This window comes from Salmo trutta, chromosome 10 (assembly GCF_901001165.1).
Source record: "Salmo trutta chromosome 10, fSalTru1.1, whole genome shotgun sequence".
Classification (NCBI taxonomy): Eukaryota; Metazoa; Chordata; class Actinopteri; order Salmoniformes; family Salmonidae; genus Salmo; species Salmo trutta.
Genome location: NC_042966.1, coordinates 5,273,786 through 5,290,718, shown reverse-complemented (window position 1 = coordinate 5,290,718; position 16,933 = coordinate 5,273,786). Strand labels below are relative to the sequence as shown.

Sequence of the window (16,933 nt, the reverse complement as noted above, 5' to 3'; positions counted from 1 at the left end):
CAAATTTCTTCAGCCTCCTGAGGTTGAAGAGCCGCTGTTGTGCCTTCTTCACCACACTGTCTGTGTGGGTGGACCATTTCAGTTTGTCAGTGATGTGTATGCCGAGGAAGCTTTACACCTTCTCCACTGCGGTCTCGTCGATGTGGATAGGGGGGTGCTCCAGACCCGGACTCGGGCATGGCTAACCATGGAGATCCCTCCAATCTTCACAGAGTTAGGTAAATGTGCTTTTAGTTTAAAGTTGGTGGAATTGGTGCCTCTAGGGAAATTCAGGCGGATGTTAGAGGGCCTTTTTACTGTTTTGCTTTTTGTGTTTTGTGTCTGCTTTCATGTATTGTGTAATTGATGTGTGTATATAGATACTGTATGTACAGTATAATGTAATTGTTGTTTTTTGATGTATTCATGCGGGGCTCATCTGCGAAAGATACTGTGGTCCCAGCATGACTCCCTGATTAAACGAAGGTTAAATAAAAAATACATTTAAAAGGGGGGTGGGTCCTCCTGGGTCCTGGTGTCTTGTAACAGACAGGGTTGATCTGTCTGTCACAATCGAGAGCTAAGTTTATCATTGCCAGAGAGGCACTACTACCAGGGACTGTCTAGGAGATCCTGCCTCTCTTTACTGCTGCCTGGGCTTTTGCTCTCTCTTGGGGCTAATATTCACTTCACTCAAGCTACCTTTTAGTTTTTTTCCTGAGTACTTTGGGTAAGGGGAAAGGTTACGAAGATGCAGTCCTGCGCTAGGTGTGGGTTTGTGGTGTACCCAGCGGAGAAGATCAATTGTATTGATCAGGTAAGAAAGAGTTACTCCCGTACTTTACCTCTAGTTGGATTTCAACTTTATATCTGACATGGTATTGTTGTCTTCTTTTTTTAAGCCCATAACCATGTGTGTGAGGTGTATAATTTTGTTTCAAAGTAGACTTGTTTAAGACTACCAAGAAACACTCTGTGACCCTGATTTAGCCTTCTAAAAGGTTAAGGCAAAGAAAGATGATAAATATGTTAAATTCAGACTGCTATTGTTAAATATGTTAAATTCAAACTGATAGTTCATAATGTCAAGTGGCATGGTTTGCGTATTCAAGGACAGTTGAGCAACATTGTGAGCAAGTATATGTTTAAAATCACAGTCTCTTGGTCTATGATGTCAGACTGATCCATTTAGGTCAATTCAAAGCACTCTTTGCTGTGTTTCTTTACGATAACTTATATTGGAGTCATAATTCCTAGATCAGAACCCAGGATTTTATGTGTGTAACACACTTGTGTTTTTTCCCCTTCTCTCAGAACTGGCACAAAGCATGCTTTCACTGCGACGTCTGTAAAATGGTGCTCACAGCCAAGAACTTTGTTAGTCACAAGAAGCGGCCATACTGCTCTGTGTAAGTAGAAATGTGTTATTTCACTTTCTTACTGAGGTTCCTTTCTCTGTTTAGGGCATTTATAGGGATAGTTCCCTCCAAAGTCAAAGTTTGTTAAGCGTTTTCAAAAGTGGTCTATGAGTCCACATCGGTGTAGATACAGCCCTATGCCTCAATCCCAAATGAATGGGGAAATTAGGCACTGAATGAAATGAGGAAGTTGGTTGGATGATAGTACTTTAAAGTACTATGATCATTGTCATTTGAGTCATTCTACCCAAAAAATGTTTGATTTCAACATTCTGTCATAAAGAGCACATGTTCAACTTTATATAATAAAAAAATTACAATTCTAGCCTGTCTATCTATGGGTAAAAGGGTTGACATATGCTTGAACTACTCAGTTTTCCACCACAAAACACCAGTAAATGCCCAAAAAGTATAGAACCAGCTCACCTGCTTTTACATTATGATTTGACTATTTGTTCAATGTATCTTTAGAAAAAATATTTTAATAGGAATAGTTTCTCCATATTAAAATAAGAGTGTAGTTCACGTAACAGGGTTGGCCTTAAAATGAGGGACAGACATATGTGAATCACTAATCACATGAAATAAATAATCATCTCCAGAAATTACTTTCTCAAAACAACAAAAATAACTAGGGCTTTACAATGATGTTGAGAAATCTTGTGGTTAATCTTGTGCCAAAATGCTTTATTCATATAAAAAAATAGGATTTATTGAATTCTCCATGTGGTCTATTTTAAAAGGCACTTCATTTAATGGAACAGGCTTTTAAAATGCAATATTGGTGCACAATATTAAAGTATGCAAAAGGCAGTCATTTTGTTGAACGACCCATTCAGTATCTTCAGCGTTCTGCTCCCATGTCACTGGAATTGTATTTGTAAATGGCTACGAGTATGGACTAAACCAAAAGTGAGATTATTAAAAATTCTTAAAATGTGTTGATGATGACCTCTCACCTTTAATCCCTCAGACACAATCCAAGAAACAATATGTTCACCAGTGTCTATGAGACCCCCATCAATGCCAAGAAGCAAGCCATTGCCAGCAGTGAGGTGAGTAAGCAACGATGTCACCGTTACTGGGTCTAGACACATCAGGAATCAGGAAGTTGTTTCTTAGACTTCGAATGCAGGACCTTGTATTCTACTTCAACATGGCTATTGAACTTGACATGTGTGTGTCATTATTCTAGAATAGCAGTTTGAAACAGCTCCCCCTCCTCCACTCAAGTGACAGTGGAACGTAGGTGTGCTGGGCTTGAAATTACTCAATGACTCTCACCGCACATTTCACATGAGTTAGTCATTCACTGTAGCCATCATGCATGGTATTGTGGAAGTACGATTACATGAGTACACTGTTGTACACACAGCATGTGGCATTGTGAATAATGATATTCATTCCGATTGTTATGGCTCACGAGTTGATACATAGATAGACACCATGGATGATGTTGGTTAGGTAATGTAATGGAAGTGTAAAGGACGTCACACTGCTTGCTTAGCAAGTACCGCTTCCTCCCGATTTGGCAAATACCGAGGCTCAAACCCAGGAACTCTGCCTCGCAAACATACGTGAAAGCCCTCCTGAAGATTCTTACCCAGTCATGCCACTCACTCCACAACAACAGCAACCCCAGCATTGAGCTGAGCGCAGAATTGTAAAGGATATCACACCACTTGCTTAGTGAGTACCGCCTCTTCAGGATTTGGCTCATACCGAGGCCCAAAACAAGAACCTCTGCTTCACAAACACACGTGACCGCCCTCCTGAAGCATATTACCCAGCTGCAACACCAAAAAGCTAGCTATTCAACAGCGCAAGTGGAGACACTTCAGGCTGAGGAGTGAGTTTCACAGATCCCAATCTGCTACAGAAGCAAGAAAGAGTTTGTCGTAATTTTGAAACAACTGCTATCCAGTAATGAAGCTAATTTCAATGTATTGTATTCCCATACTTGACCGAAACCAGAGACAGCAGTATACAGATTAGTTTTTTATTTTTTATTTTTTTTATAGTTGATGCATTGTAACCTGTATTCTTGCAGTGAAGGAAGAAATATGTTTTTGACCTACTGGTATCCCTGGCTATCATATTTGATTTAGTAGGGCTCAATGATCCTAAACAATCATTTTGATAGAATTGAGAACGCTTAACCTGCATTCTGCTGTTCTAAACAGAAGGGGTATCTCCTTTATACTGGTGTCCTCTTTTTGTTCCAGAAGAAAACAACCAGTTACTAAAAAGAGCGACATGTAGCCACTGCATTTTTCCTGCTGTGGAACTTTCAAAGTGTGGAGGCTACAAATAGTGTGTTCACATGGAGACAACATGATATAGGCAAATATACTGTACATTTATTATGCTTGTAAAAGAGAAATGCAGTTTTCCCCTCTTTATGAAAGAAAGACAGTCGTAAGCCTGGTTTTAGGAGAGCTTTGGGCCCATGTTGACAGCATAGGTTTGGAATGGTGTGCATGACTATCTATTTCTGTGGCTGTGACAGAGACACGGTACCCCTTGCTGCCACAGTTTATGTTTCAGGAGGTTAAAATTATACCTTCAGGAAAACAGCCTCCTCTCCAACACCCTCAGCACTCCACCTGTCCCTGTCTGTCTGTATGTCTGGTCTGGATGTCTGTCTGGCACTCAGTCTCCCTTCAGCTTTTTTTGCCTTTGTTAGTCATAGAATATTGCCATGGCTAACATTCCTGCTAGCAAGACTATAATGAGTAAAATAAACTCAGCAAAAAAAGAAACGTCCTCTCACTGTCAACTGTGTTTATTTTCAGCAAACTTAACATGTGTAAGTATTTGTATGAACATAACAAGATTCAACAACTGAGACATAAACTGAACAAGTTCCACAGACATGTGACTAACAGAAATGGAATAATGTGTTCCTGAACAAGGGGGGGGGGTCAAAATCAAAAGTAAGTCAGTATCTGGTGTGGCCACCAGCTGCATTAAGTACTGCAGTGCATCTCCTCCTCATGGACTGCACCAGATTAGCCAGTTCTTGTTGTGAGATGTTACCCCACTCTTCCACCAAGGCACCTGCAAGTTCCCGGACATTTTTGGGAGGAATGGCCCTAGCCCTCACCCTCTGATCCAACAGGTCCCAGACGTACTCAATGGGATTGAGATCCGGGCTCTTCGCTGGCCATGGCTGAACACTGACATTCCTGTCTTGCAGGAAATCACGCACAGAACAAGCAGTATGGCTGGTGGCATTGTCATGCTGGAGGGTCATGTAAGGATAAGCCTGCAGGAAGGATACCACACGAGGGAGGAGGATGTCTTCCCTGTAATGCACAGCGTTGAGATTGCCTGCAATGACAACAAGCTCAGTCCGATGATGCAGTGACACAACGCCCCAGACCATGACGGACCCTCCACCTCCAAATCGATCCCGCTCCAGAGTACAAGCCTCGGTGTAACGCTCATTCCTTTGATTATAAAAGTGAATCCGACCATCACCCCTGGTGAGACAAAACCGTGACTCGCCAGTGAAGAGCACTTTTGCCAGTCCTGTCTGCCCATAGGTGACGTTGTTGCCGGTGATGTCTGGTGAGGACCTGCCTTACAACAGGCCTACAAGCCCTCAGTCCAGCCTCTCTCAGCCTATTGCGGACAGTCTGAGCACTGATGGAGGGATTGTGCGTTCCTGGTGTAACTCGGGCAGTTGTTGTTGCCATCCTGTACCTGTCCCATGGGGTGATGTTCGGATGTACCGATCCTGTGCAGGTGTTGTTACACGTGGTCTGCCACTGCGAGGATAATCAGCTGTCCGTCCTGTCTCCCTGTAGCTCTGTCTTAGGCGTCTCACAGTACAGACATTGCAATTTATTGCCCTGGCCACATCTGCAGTCTTCATGCCTCCTTGTAAGCATTTCACTGTGAGGTCTACACGTGTTGTATTCAGTGCATGTGACAAACAAAATTTGATTTGATTTGTTAACCTCACATCATTACAAATAACAGGGGAGGTTTGTGCATCTTTCTCACTGATAATTATTAATGGTTGATTCATGATTATCCATTGTATCACGTTTCAGGTGTGGCCCAGATGCAGACACTGTCAAAGAAACAAAAGTTTATTTCTAAAACAGGGGCAGGCAAACGACAGGTCAAAGGCAGGCAGGGGTCAATAATCCAGAGAGGGTGCAAAGGGTCCAGAATGGCAGGCAGTCTCAGTGTCAGGGCAGGCAGGGGTCAAAAATCAAGTAAGGTGGGGTAAGATACCAAACAGCAGGCAGGCTCAGGGCAGGCAGAACGGTCAAAACCGGGAAGGACTAGTAAACAGGAGCAAGAAACAGGCAGGAGCAGGGGAACAAACGCTGGTAGGTTTCATGAACAAAACGAACTGGCAACAGACAAACAGAGAACACAGGTATAAATACACAGGGGGTAATGGGGAAGATGGGCGACACCTGGAGGGGGGTGCAGACAAGCACAAAGACAGGTGAAACAGATCAGGGTGTGACACATAGCATCTACATGAATGTACAAGTGTTCAGAAACATATTCTATTCTCACTTACAATAAAATTGACTCCAAAGACAGTATTCACCATTTGGTTCCTTTTGGGCAAAACAAAACGCAACCAAAACAAACTGCTTTTGGGAACCACTACCTGAACAGTTAGCTAACTAACTCATTGATCCTGCTTTCTGGAACCGACCCCAATATAATGATAGTTCTTAGTTGATTCTGTGTGCATTGTGATTCAACAGCAGGACTATCAGGCTAAGTTTGAGGAGCAGCAGACCTACTCGTACTCAGGCACCATCACCAACCAGGAGATTGTGAGCGTGTCACACGCCCAAAAGACCATCAGTGATGTGAGTATCTTCCTTATTTGTATAACAAACACAGGGTTGGACCAAGTCCGAAGAGTTGATATAAAACATGATCAAATATAAAAGTGATTCATTTTGTATTGAATTTCAAAAAGGAACATAGGGAAACATAACATTAAAACACATATAATAAAACACATAACAGAACAAAATACTTTTGATTAGAGGTCGACCGATTAATCGGAATGGCCGATTAATTAGGGCCGATTTCAAGTTTTCATAACTATAGGAAATCGGTATTTTTGGACACCGATTTGGCCGATTTTATTTTATTTATTTAAAAAAAAATTTTTACACCTTTATTTAACTAGGCAAGTCAGTTAAGAACACATTCTTATTTTCAATGATGGCCTCGGAACGGTGGGTTAACTGCCTTGTTCAGGGGCAGAACGACAGATTTTTACCTTGTCAGCTCGGGGATTCAATCTTGCAACCTTATGGTTAACTAGTCCAACGCTCTAACCACCTGCTTTGCATTGCACTCCACGAGGAGCCTGCCTGTTACGCGAATGCAGTAAGAAGCCAAGGTAAGTTGCTAGCTAGCATTAAACTTATCTTATAAAAAACAATCAATCATAATCACTAGTTAACCACACATGGTTGATGATATTACTAGTTTATCTAGCCTGTCCTGCGTTGCATATAATCGCTAATCGGTATCGGCGTTGAAAAATCATAATCGGCCGACCTCTACTTTTGATGTACATTAAATTGTCTAAAATGGCCCCCGTGATTACTAAAAATGTAGTACAACTGCATTTGCCCTCCTATTAAACATTGCAATACAATGCAGGTACAGATGTACAGGTAGGTGCTAAATATAGATGAGTACAATATGTATTCGATCGTAAGTGGAGTACAAAAGGGGACATGAAGAAAAATTGGCACAATTACCTCTGTGGCTGACACCTCCCATATTCTACATGCTAAGACTGGAGGCTCCCTGGCCAGTGATGTAAGCACAGAACAACCAACCAACATGAAAACAACCCCCAGACAAACCTACACATACCTTTATCATAGTTATACACACACACACATACCCCCACCCTGTCAAATTTGCCAATTTCAAATGGTTCAAAATTACACAGATAACACGTAGTTATGGCATAAGAAACGTTCCTGTACTTATTCAGTAGTGGTCTGACCGTGTTTGTGTCATAAAGTTTGGGGACATACTTTCTCCTTGATGACAGGTCAAATACACTGAGGAATATGAGCAGAGTAAAGGAAAAGGCAGCTTATCCACCATGATCACACCAGGATACCAGATTTCCAAGAAAGCAAATACCTTGCCCATCAGCGTAAGTGCAACTGCCAACAGAGCTCCCTCTATAGGGGCAGAACAGTACTTCGGGAGGCGGGTAGTGTTACCATAAAATAACGAGTTGATTTCAGCTCATGACATTAGCTGGAATTATTATAAATGTTATTATTTCAGTGTTATAGCGTGTTATGAGGGGGCAAATAATATGTTAACATTTTGTTTTTGTTTCTCTGTTATTCAGGTGGAGTACAATAAAGGAGAGGAGAAAGTGTCAAAATATACCTCCGTAGCCAAAACCCCTGAAGTGCTTCTGGCCAAAAGCCAAGGACAGATCAAGGCATTTATTACAAACCCTACTCAATTTGATTTATGCTTTCCTCCAAATGCAATTATGTCACTTTTCGTGTGTCCATGACGTAGTATTTTCCCTCCCAGTATGTCTACACTGAAGAGTATGAACAGCAGTTGGGTAAAGGCAGTTTCCCCGCCCATCTCACTCCTGGCTACCAAGTTTCAAAGAAAGCCACAGAGATGGCCAGTGGTGTGAGTAGAGGAGACACACACACACTACACACACACACACACACACACACACACACACACACACACACACACACACACACACACACACACAAACAGAAAGATGCTCACACAAACTGATGCACTCACATACAAATGCACATTGGCAAAGTCATACGCGTACAGTGCACTAATGTTGACACTGTGATCATATCTTAGGTGAAGTACCGTCAGATGTATGAGCAGGAGATGAAGGGAAAGGCCACCTCAGATGCTGGGGCAGCAGAATTCGCTTTTGCCAGAGAAAATGCTGGGAACTTCAGCCAGGTGAAAACAACTGGGGCCTTTGACCCAGAAAATAGTTTCTGCTGTCTAAAGATACTGGTCCTGTCCAGGCAAAACCCTACCCCCTTGGCACTTACTGTATGCCGATCAATTATGTTGTAGCTCTACCTTGTCCCCTGATAGGGGAAGTTTTGCCATATTGCTCTACAGTATGTGCTTTATCTGACATTCTGCACTTTCATGAGGTTTGGAGTTAGAAATGTAACATTTTAGAGTACTTAAGCATAGAATACATTGCACGTTGCGGGGATTTTTCACCTAGCCGAGCTATTAGACTATCCTTTTATAAATGAATATATTTGTAGGGGTTGATGCATTTTTCGTTAGGGAAAATCTGGTCTGTGATATTGAGTTAGAAATGTAAAACCTTAGAGAGAAAAATATATATCTGTTCTTAATTCATGGCTGTCACGTCTGTTCAAATGATCGGACTAAAGCGCAGCGTGTTCGTAGTTCCACACCTTTATTAACCGTGAAACTAAATGCAAAACACCAAACACTTGAAATAACAAAACAACAAACCGTGACGCAGAGGAAAACACACTACTCAAAAATTAACAACCCACAAAACCAAAAGGAAAAACCCCCTACATAAATATGATCTCCAATTAGAGACAACGAGAACCAGCTGCCTCTAATTGGAGATCATCCCAATAACCCCAACATAGAAATAGAAATCTAGAAAACCCACATAGAAACAGAAAACAAGAACCACCCAAAACACCCCCTGTCACGCCCTGACCACTCTACTATAGAAAATGACCTCTTACAAGGGTCAGGACGTGACAATGGCGTGGTTTCTTTTTAGCCAAATGTTGAATAAAGATGCAGACAAATTAATTAATACATGAAGGATAAGAGGAATAATAGCGTACTGTCTGTAGTCATAAAATCAATTAGGCTAAATAAATTGATATTATTTTGTTGGGTAACCGATCGGCTCTCGGAACTAATTAAGAGGCGGCTTCTAACTTCAATATAATCATTAATTCAGAACGTTAAACCCATAGGTGTTAGGCCTGCAGTAAATTAAATTAGATTACCCGGTTCATTTTTCATTAGGTTATAATAATTCATGCATTCTAGGAATGTTATAAAGTCCAAAAGTTATGGGTGGAGTTAGAAATGTGGCTGTCAGAAGTATGAAAATCAACCAATGTCAGCCTTTAAACCTCTTACATCTACACGTTCCGCTAGCGGAACGATTGCTCCAATATCCAATGATGGGCGGGGCGCGAAATTCAAACTCCTCTAAATCCGAAAACTTACACTTTTCAAACATATGACTATTTTACAGCTATTTAAAGACAAGACTCTCCTTTATCTAACCAAACTGTCCGATTTCAAAAAGGCTTTACAGCGAAAGCAAAACATTAGATTATGTCAGCAGAGTACCCAGCCAGAAATAATCACACAGCCATTTTTCAAGCTAGCATATCATGTCACATAAACCCAAACCATATCTAAATGCAGCACTAACCTTTGATGATCTTCATCAGATGACACACCTAGGACATTGTGTTATACAATACATGCATGTCTGTTCAATCAAGTTCATATTTATATCAAAAAACAGCTTTTTACATTAGCATGTGACGTTCAGAACTAGCATTCCCACCGAACACTTCCGGTGATTTTACTAAATTACTCACGATAAACGTTCACAAAAAGCATAACAATTATTTTAAGAATTATAGATACAGAACTCCTCTATGCACTCGATATGTCCGATTTTAAAATAGCTTTTCGGATGAAGCACATTTTGCAATAATGTAAGTACATAGCCCGGCGTTACAGGGCTAGCTATTTAGACACCCTGCAAGTTTAGCCTTCACCAAAATCACATTTCCTATAAGAAAAATGTTCTTACCTTGCTTGTTCTTCATCAGAATACACTGCCAGGACTTCTACTTCAATAACAAATGTAGGTTTGGTCCCAAATAATCCATCGTTATATCCAAACAGCGACGTTTTGTTCGTGCGTTCTAGACACTATCCCAACGCTAAATCTCGGCCACGAGCATGACGCAAAATATGACAAAAAATTTCTAAATATTCCATTACCGTACTTCGAAGCATGTCAACCGCTGTTTAAAACCAATTTTTATGCAATTTATCTCGTAGAGAAGCGATAATATTCCGACCGGGAATCTGCCTGTCTGTAAACTGAGGAAAAAACCGAAAGCCGGGGGCGGGGCGTGTCACGCGCCTAAGGCTTAGACCATTGAGTGACCACTTAGCTTTTGCCTTCCTGTGCTTCAGCCAGGGCTTTGAATTACGTCATTCCTGTTTTTCCCGGGCTATGAGACCTCATTGGAGACGTGTGAATTGTCACGTAAGAGCAGAGATCCTTTGTAAACGATAGAGATAATAAAGAAGGGCAAGAAATGTTCAGACAGGGTACTTCCTGAACAGAAGCATCTCAGGTTTTTGCCTGCCATAGGAGTTCTGTTATACTCACAGACACCATTCAAACAGTTTCAGAAACTTTGGAGTGTTTTCTCTCCAAAGCTAATAATTATATGCATATTCCAGTTTCTGGGCAGGACTAATAATCAGATTAAATCGGGTACGTTTTTTATCCAGCCGTGAAAATACTGCCCCCTAGCCATAACAGGATAAATGCTTCATTATCCAAATATTGAATGTGCGTGTGGGCGACAGAGAGAAACAAAATGGTGCAGTTTGAGGCAATGTGGCAGAGAGTGATGCGGGCGTTGGAGATGGGCGTGTGAGCAGGTGGATCTGGGCAGGTGTGATGTAGTTGTCATTTGTATATGTATGTTTTGTATTGTCTAAAAATATAAAATAAATTCCTACAAAAAAATAGGGAAAAATGAAAAGCTTGCAACACACATCTGATTATTCATTATGAATAGGATTTATTTCATTTACATTCTTCATTGTAACCACAATGTCACAAATAATTGGTCACACACAACATGAGCAGTTTAACTTGGTCAAAACAATAAAAACATTTCTTGATTTTGATCCAAAGCCATGAATGAGTGAGTCACTCAACTTAATGCTGACACATCCTCGCTGGACTCTCTTTCATTACGTTTCTTCTTCACATCAGCTAAGAAGGACTCAGTGTTTCAGAAACTCACTTCATATAGAGGGGCTATCGCTCTTTCACACTTTGGTAAATAAAGCCAGTTTGTTATTTAGAATTATTTCTTTCTGTTTTTAGAGGGAGAGAAAGCAAAAGCCTCCTGTGCCTATTTTTCAAAAATCCTCAGTCCACATGTCAAGTGTAATTGCACCATTGTATTTACACAAGTTCTCTCTCTACTCTGGGACCACTGCTAGCAAAAAATTTTTTTGCCTGATGCAGGACTCTATTGTCAGAGAAGAGAGACTCTCGGACTGAAACATTCACACCTCCATTAATTTACGAAAAGATAATAATTTTGTGCCACAGTCTAGACTACCGATAGATCAGCATTCTAACTCCCCCTTGTGATAGAGTGGTGCAATGACAGAATGACATAATTTACCACAATCTGACACCATCTACCACAAATGGTTACGGCACAAGCTCAAAACTTTTAAAGGAAGAACCACTGTACATCCAATCCTCGCAGATCAGTGTGCTAAGTGGAAGGACCAATGAGGAATTTGATTTTGTATTGCCATTGCTACTCCCCCTTACATTTTTCAGCAGGGGATTTCAGCAGGGGATACAATTATTATTATTATTAACGGATTACATTTTTTTTAAAGGTGAGGCGAGCGAGCAAATTGTATATATATTTTTAAGTAGACCCTCTTGTTAAGAATACTATAGCCACCTTAGTTCAACACCTAGCGACCTAACCAAGAGATTTTAGCCTCTTGGCGAGGATGTTCAGCCAATATCTGAGAGGAAGTTGTGTATCTGTTAACTGGAAGCTTAAGTACATTATTTTTGCAATAATAATACCATTTTTCAATACAACTTTACCATTTTTCTGATGTATTTTTTTTCTTTCTCAGAAAGTTAAGAAGGAGACCTGTTAAACGTTCAATTAAATTTGAAATGCGTAATTGATTATAGGTCTGCAAGTTAAATTCTACTGGTAGTGGTTTCATTGATAAATAAAACTACTAAAGAGGACTGATAGTTATTTAACTTTACAATGCCTCTCAGAAAGACAACAACCCGCAACACTCTTCCAGATGTGCTCTTCAATTGGTATAAATTGGTCTAGCTACAAACTTATGTGGAAAAGTAGTTTTTCAGTTGAAACATCCAACACAAATTGTCCTTACAATGAGTAGCCCGATATCTGATATCTTCACAGACATGGTTGTTGTACTGTTTCAGATTCTTTAATGCCTTAGAGATGCCTAAATCTTTTAACTTCCAGTTGTTTTCACTTTCCAACCAAGCTTTCCCCATATCCCATAGTCTTTTTTTATTTAATCAATATTCTTCAGATTGTAGTTGTCACTATTTGATATGATTTTATGTATGCAAAAGTAGGTGCAACCCATCGGCTCTGAAGTGGGTGAAACAGAGCTGGATGATGCTGGTACCTAGCTAGACAGAACATTTTCTCTTGCCTGCCAAAATGATTGCTATGCACATAATGCTTTGTAATTAGGATTATGTTCCATATGTCAGACAGTGACATGAGTTTAGAATACTAGGTGAGATTGACGGTAGTGTGTGCGTGTATTTATACCCTTATATCATTTGCTGAATTGTTGTAGCACTGTACATATTATATGCTAACAATAGGGTGTGCAGACGTTTCCAGCCCAACACAACAATACTCAATTCAACTAATCAAGGTCTTATGAATCAAATGTGTTTGTTAGACCAGAACAAAATTCTGCCATACTCTGTAGCCCTGTTCCCATTTTATCTGTAGTATTAACTGTGTGCTGATGTGTGTTCCTCCTTGCAGATTGCCTACACTGAAGAGTACGAGCAGGAGAGAGGGAAGGGCAGTTTCCCAGCCATGATCACTCCTGCCTACCAGCTTGCCAAGAAAGCCCAGGCCCACGCCAGTGATGTGAGTAGTGTCCCTGCTGAACAAGTATGTTCCTCCCCTTTAGGGAGGGGTGTCTGCTGTACAAAGGTGTATTGTGGGTAGATTTATTGAGGTTTAACTCCTCCCCTTTAGGGGTGTCTGTTGCACAAAGTGGTATTGTGGGTAGATTTATTGAGGTTTAACTCCTCCGCTTTAGGGGTTTCGGCTGCATAATGTTGTATTGTGAGTGAGTTTATTGGGGTTTCACCCCCACAATACAACTTTGTGCAGCAGACACCCCTAAAGCAAAGGAGCATACGTTGGGGTATGTGGGTGAATTCATTTTCAATAAGGAAACACAATTGACAGCCAGTCTGATATCTATCTCATTTTGGAGCTGTATAGTCACTATGGACTGGACAATATATTGAGGAATCTAGTAAAGAGAGAGGAGAGATCCCTCCTTCTATTCTTGAAGTAATCACTGATATGCCATGACTGTATTTGTGAAAACTATGTACTTCAGTGGTTCTGTGATTACTTCAATGAAGGGAGAAAGGAAAGATGCATTTCAAACACACAGGTCCAGGGATTCTCAAAACTCACAAAAAGTAGGCATTTCACTAAGGTTGTATTCGGCGCATGTGACAAATACAATTTGATTTGATTTGATCACATTCATCCGTCACCTTGTCTGGTGCTGCCGGGTGGAATTTCAGGTCATGGTCACAGGGATAAGTAGAGTTCCCCGTGACTCTCACCAATAATCCTGTGCTGTCATGTTCCAAACTCTCCACAGACCAAATTAGACTGTGTGTGTGTGATTGAGAGAGCATGCGCGCATGTGTGTGTTTCACAGTTGTGTGTGCCTGTGTGTTTGTTGCCGATTGTGTACACCATGTATGAAGATGGGCTCATAGACAAGTTATGCAATCTGACAGATGGGAATGTGTGACCTAGGATTCTTCTGCTCTTTTTTAATCTTTGTCTGCTTCTCTTTCCATTTTTAACCCCCCAGCTGAAATACAAGAAGGACCTGAATAAGATGAAGGGCTCATCCCACTTCCACAACCTGACCAGTGAGGACAACCTGGCCCTGAAGAGCGCCCGCAAAATCAACAAGATCGTCAGCGAGGTGAGATAGACCTGAGAAATGAGAGCAAAAAATGGGGGCAAAAAGATGGAAAGGTTGTGGGCAGAGGTGGGCCCAAGTCATTTTTTTTACAAGATACAAGTAAGTCTCAAGTCTTAGCACTCAAGTCCCAAGTCAAGACAGGCAAGTCCGAGTCAAGTCTCAAGTCCTAAAATTTGAGTTTCGAGTCCTAAACAAGTCATAATGTGCTCTTCACCAAATGTAATACCATTTCAGATTTTTAACAAGAGTAATAGTTAGTGTATTACATTTACGCAAATCATGAATGCTTTAAAATATATATATTTATTACTTTCCAAATAAACATTATATTTCCATGGAAATACATGGGTCGCCATGAGAAAGACCCCCGCTATGGGGCGCAATCGGGTGATGTAGGCTTGTACACAATCACCCAACCTTCTCTCTCACACACTCTGTGTGGTTACAGTAGGCTAACGTATGTCAATGGTTTTAGGAACAGCAGTAACATCAGGCAGGATTTAGGCTACCAACTGCCTAGCCAGTTGTAGCTCAATCTTGGGTGCAATGATCACGCTCCCGCACTGACTGACAGTGTGGAGGCTCGTTGACTTAATGTTACGTTAGTCTACACGCTACACAAGCAAAGTTATTTAATATAGCTGTCGGCTATATTAGCCACGACTTACCGTTCTTTGTGCAGCTTCAAATGTCGAACAAAGGTGGAAGTTGTTGCGCCTCCATCTGTCATTTTCTTCCCGCATCTTTTGCAAGTTGCAATCCGTTTTTGTTGAGTACAGCGTAGTCTTTATATCTGAAAATAATAATTTTGGGTATCATCTTTCCAAGGGCTCCGACTGAATTCACCCACCGACATTCCTCTGCACTGCCACGCACAACTTTATCTCAGCTGGCACAATTTGATTGGCTGCCGTCCAATTCAAGCTGTAATCCGTTAAATGAAGAGCTGATGAGCTGCACACTTTTTTTTAATAGCATCATTTTTAATATTTGGGCTTGGGAAGGGTATCAAGTCAGTTCGAGTCAAAAGGCTCAAGTCCAAGTTAAGTCACGAGTCATTGGTGTTAAAGTCAAAGTTGAGTTGCAAGTCATCATATTTGTGACTTGAGTCTGACTCGAGTCCAAGTCATGTGACTCTAGTCCACACCTCTGGTTGTGGGTATATAAATGTAGTGCACACCACAAACAATGAAGATAAAAAAGAAACAGAAGAGGACAAAATCATAACAAAAGTCCACTAATTTGCATTGCCATGTTCCACAGTCATTTACATAGTGTCCCAAATGTTATGTCCGCTCGGCCCTATGGACTTAACTTAGCTCCATGGGCAGGGAAAGGTTAGCTAATTCTATTTGTCTTTGAGCACGTTGATAAATGCAACACGTTAGTTGGAGTATCTATTCTGAACCATTTCTCCTCTTATAAATCATCTCGACAAATTCTTCTGTGGAGGTCAATGGTCAGGAAAGTCTCTGCAGGTGGCAGATTCATACAGAGTGACATCATCCATACACATCATCCATACAAATCATCCTTAGAGGTTAAGCTTAGGGCGTCAGGATCGAGCTCAGAGACACATTTGGGATTCAAGTTTGCCTAATTGTCTGTTTGACTGTGATGGAACACCTATTTTAATGTGTGCTCTGTTTTCTCCCTGGCAGGTTGAGTACAAGAAGGACCTTGAGAACACTAAAGGCCACAGCATCAACTACTGTGAGACGCCCCAGTACAAGAATGCATCCAAGGCTGCCAAGTTCAGCAGTGATGTGAGGAATGCATGAGCAACATGGCAGATGCATGTGCAAAGATGCTTTTCATATGGTGTTGCTACTATATTAGTTTAAGCACTAGCTAAGCATTGCCAAAGTGTCATGGTTTAAGATTTAAACACAAAAATAGATTGGCGAGTATGGGGAATGAGTATGTAATAGATGCTAGAATGGTTTGTAAATGGAAACATATAACCAAATACTCTAAATAGCAGATGTGAGCTAGATGTGAGCTAGTTAGCACTAGTAACCATCGTGGGTGATGTCATCCTCCCTGAGACCTGAAGTAGTGTCGTCCTTGCCCAACCAAGACCATGGTTTTGTTAGTGGTAGGCACGCTAGCTTTGGGAGCACAACGTGTCATTGTGGATGGTGGTTCTGTCGGAAAGGCACGGAACTCATACATCTCAAATATTTTCATTTTACCCTTATTTTACAAGGTAAGTTGACTGAGAACACATTCTCACTTACAGCAACGACCTGGGGAACAGGGGAGAGAAGGGGGGATGAATGAGCCTTTTGGAAGCTGGGGATGATTAGGTGGCCATGATGGTATGAGGGTAGGGGTGTGGCGGTCACAACATTTTGTCAGCCGGTGATTGTCAAGCAAATAACTGCCTGTCTCACGGTAATTGACCAGTAATTAACATAAACACATTTAGCATCTCCTAGTTC

General features: G+C 41.1%; 1 protein-coding gene across 5 annotated transcripts in view; it reads left to right on the top strand.

The window, feature by feature from the left end:
- The first annotated feature begins 562 nt into the window (after positions 1–562).
- nrap (nebulin-related anchoring protein) overlaps positions 563–16,933 on the top strand; it is a 114,853-nt gene continuing 98,482 nt past the window's right edge. For 4 of the 5 annotated variants that reach the window (XM_029764174.1, XM_029764176.1, XM_029764173.1 and 1 more), the window contains exons 1-11: positions 563–796; positions 1,294–1,388; positions 2,371–2,452; positions 6,137–6,244; positions 7,459–7,566; positions 7,771–7,866; positions 7,965–8,072; positions 8,268–8,375; positions 13,289–13,396; positions 14,373–14,489; positions 16,151–16,255. In XM_029764174.1, the coding sequence (XP_029620034.1) occupies positions 731–796; positions 1,294–1,388; positions 2,371–2,452; positions 6,137–6,244; positions 7,459–7,566; positions 7,771–7,866; positions 7,965–8,072; positions 8,268–8,375; positions 13,289–13,396; positions 14,373–14,489; positions 16,151–16,255 (1,101 nt within the window). In that variant the 5' untranslated portion in view covers positions 563–730. The remainder of the gene's footprint in view (positions 797–1,293; positions 1,389–2,370; positions 2,453–6,136; positions 6,245–7,458; positions 7,567–7,770; positions 7,867–7,964; positions 8,073–8,267; positions 8,376–13,288; positions 13,397–14,372; positions 14,490–16,150; positions 16,256–16,933) is intronic. The other variant, XM_029764175.1, reaches the window with a different exon arrangement.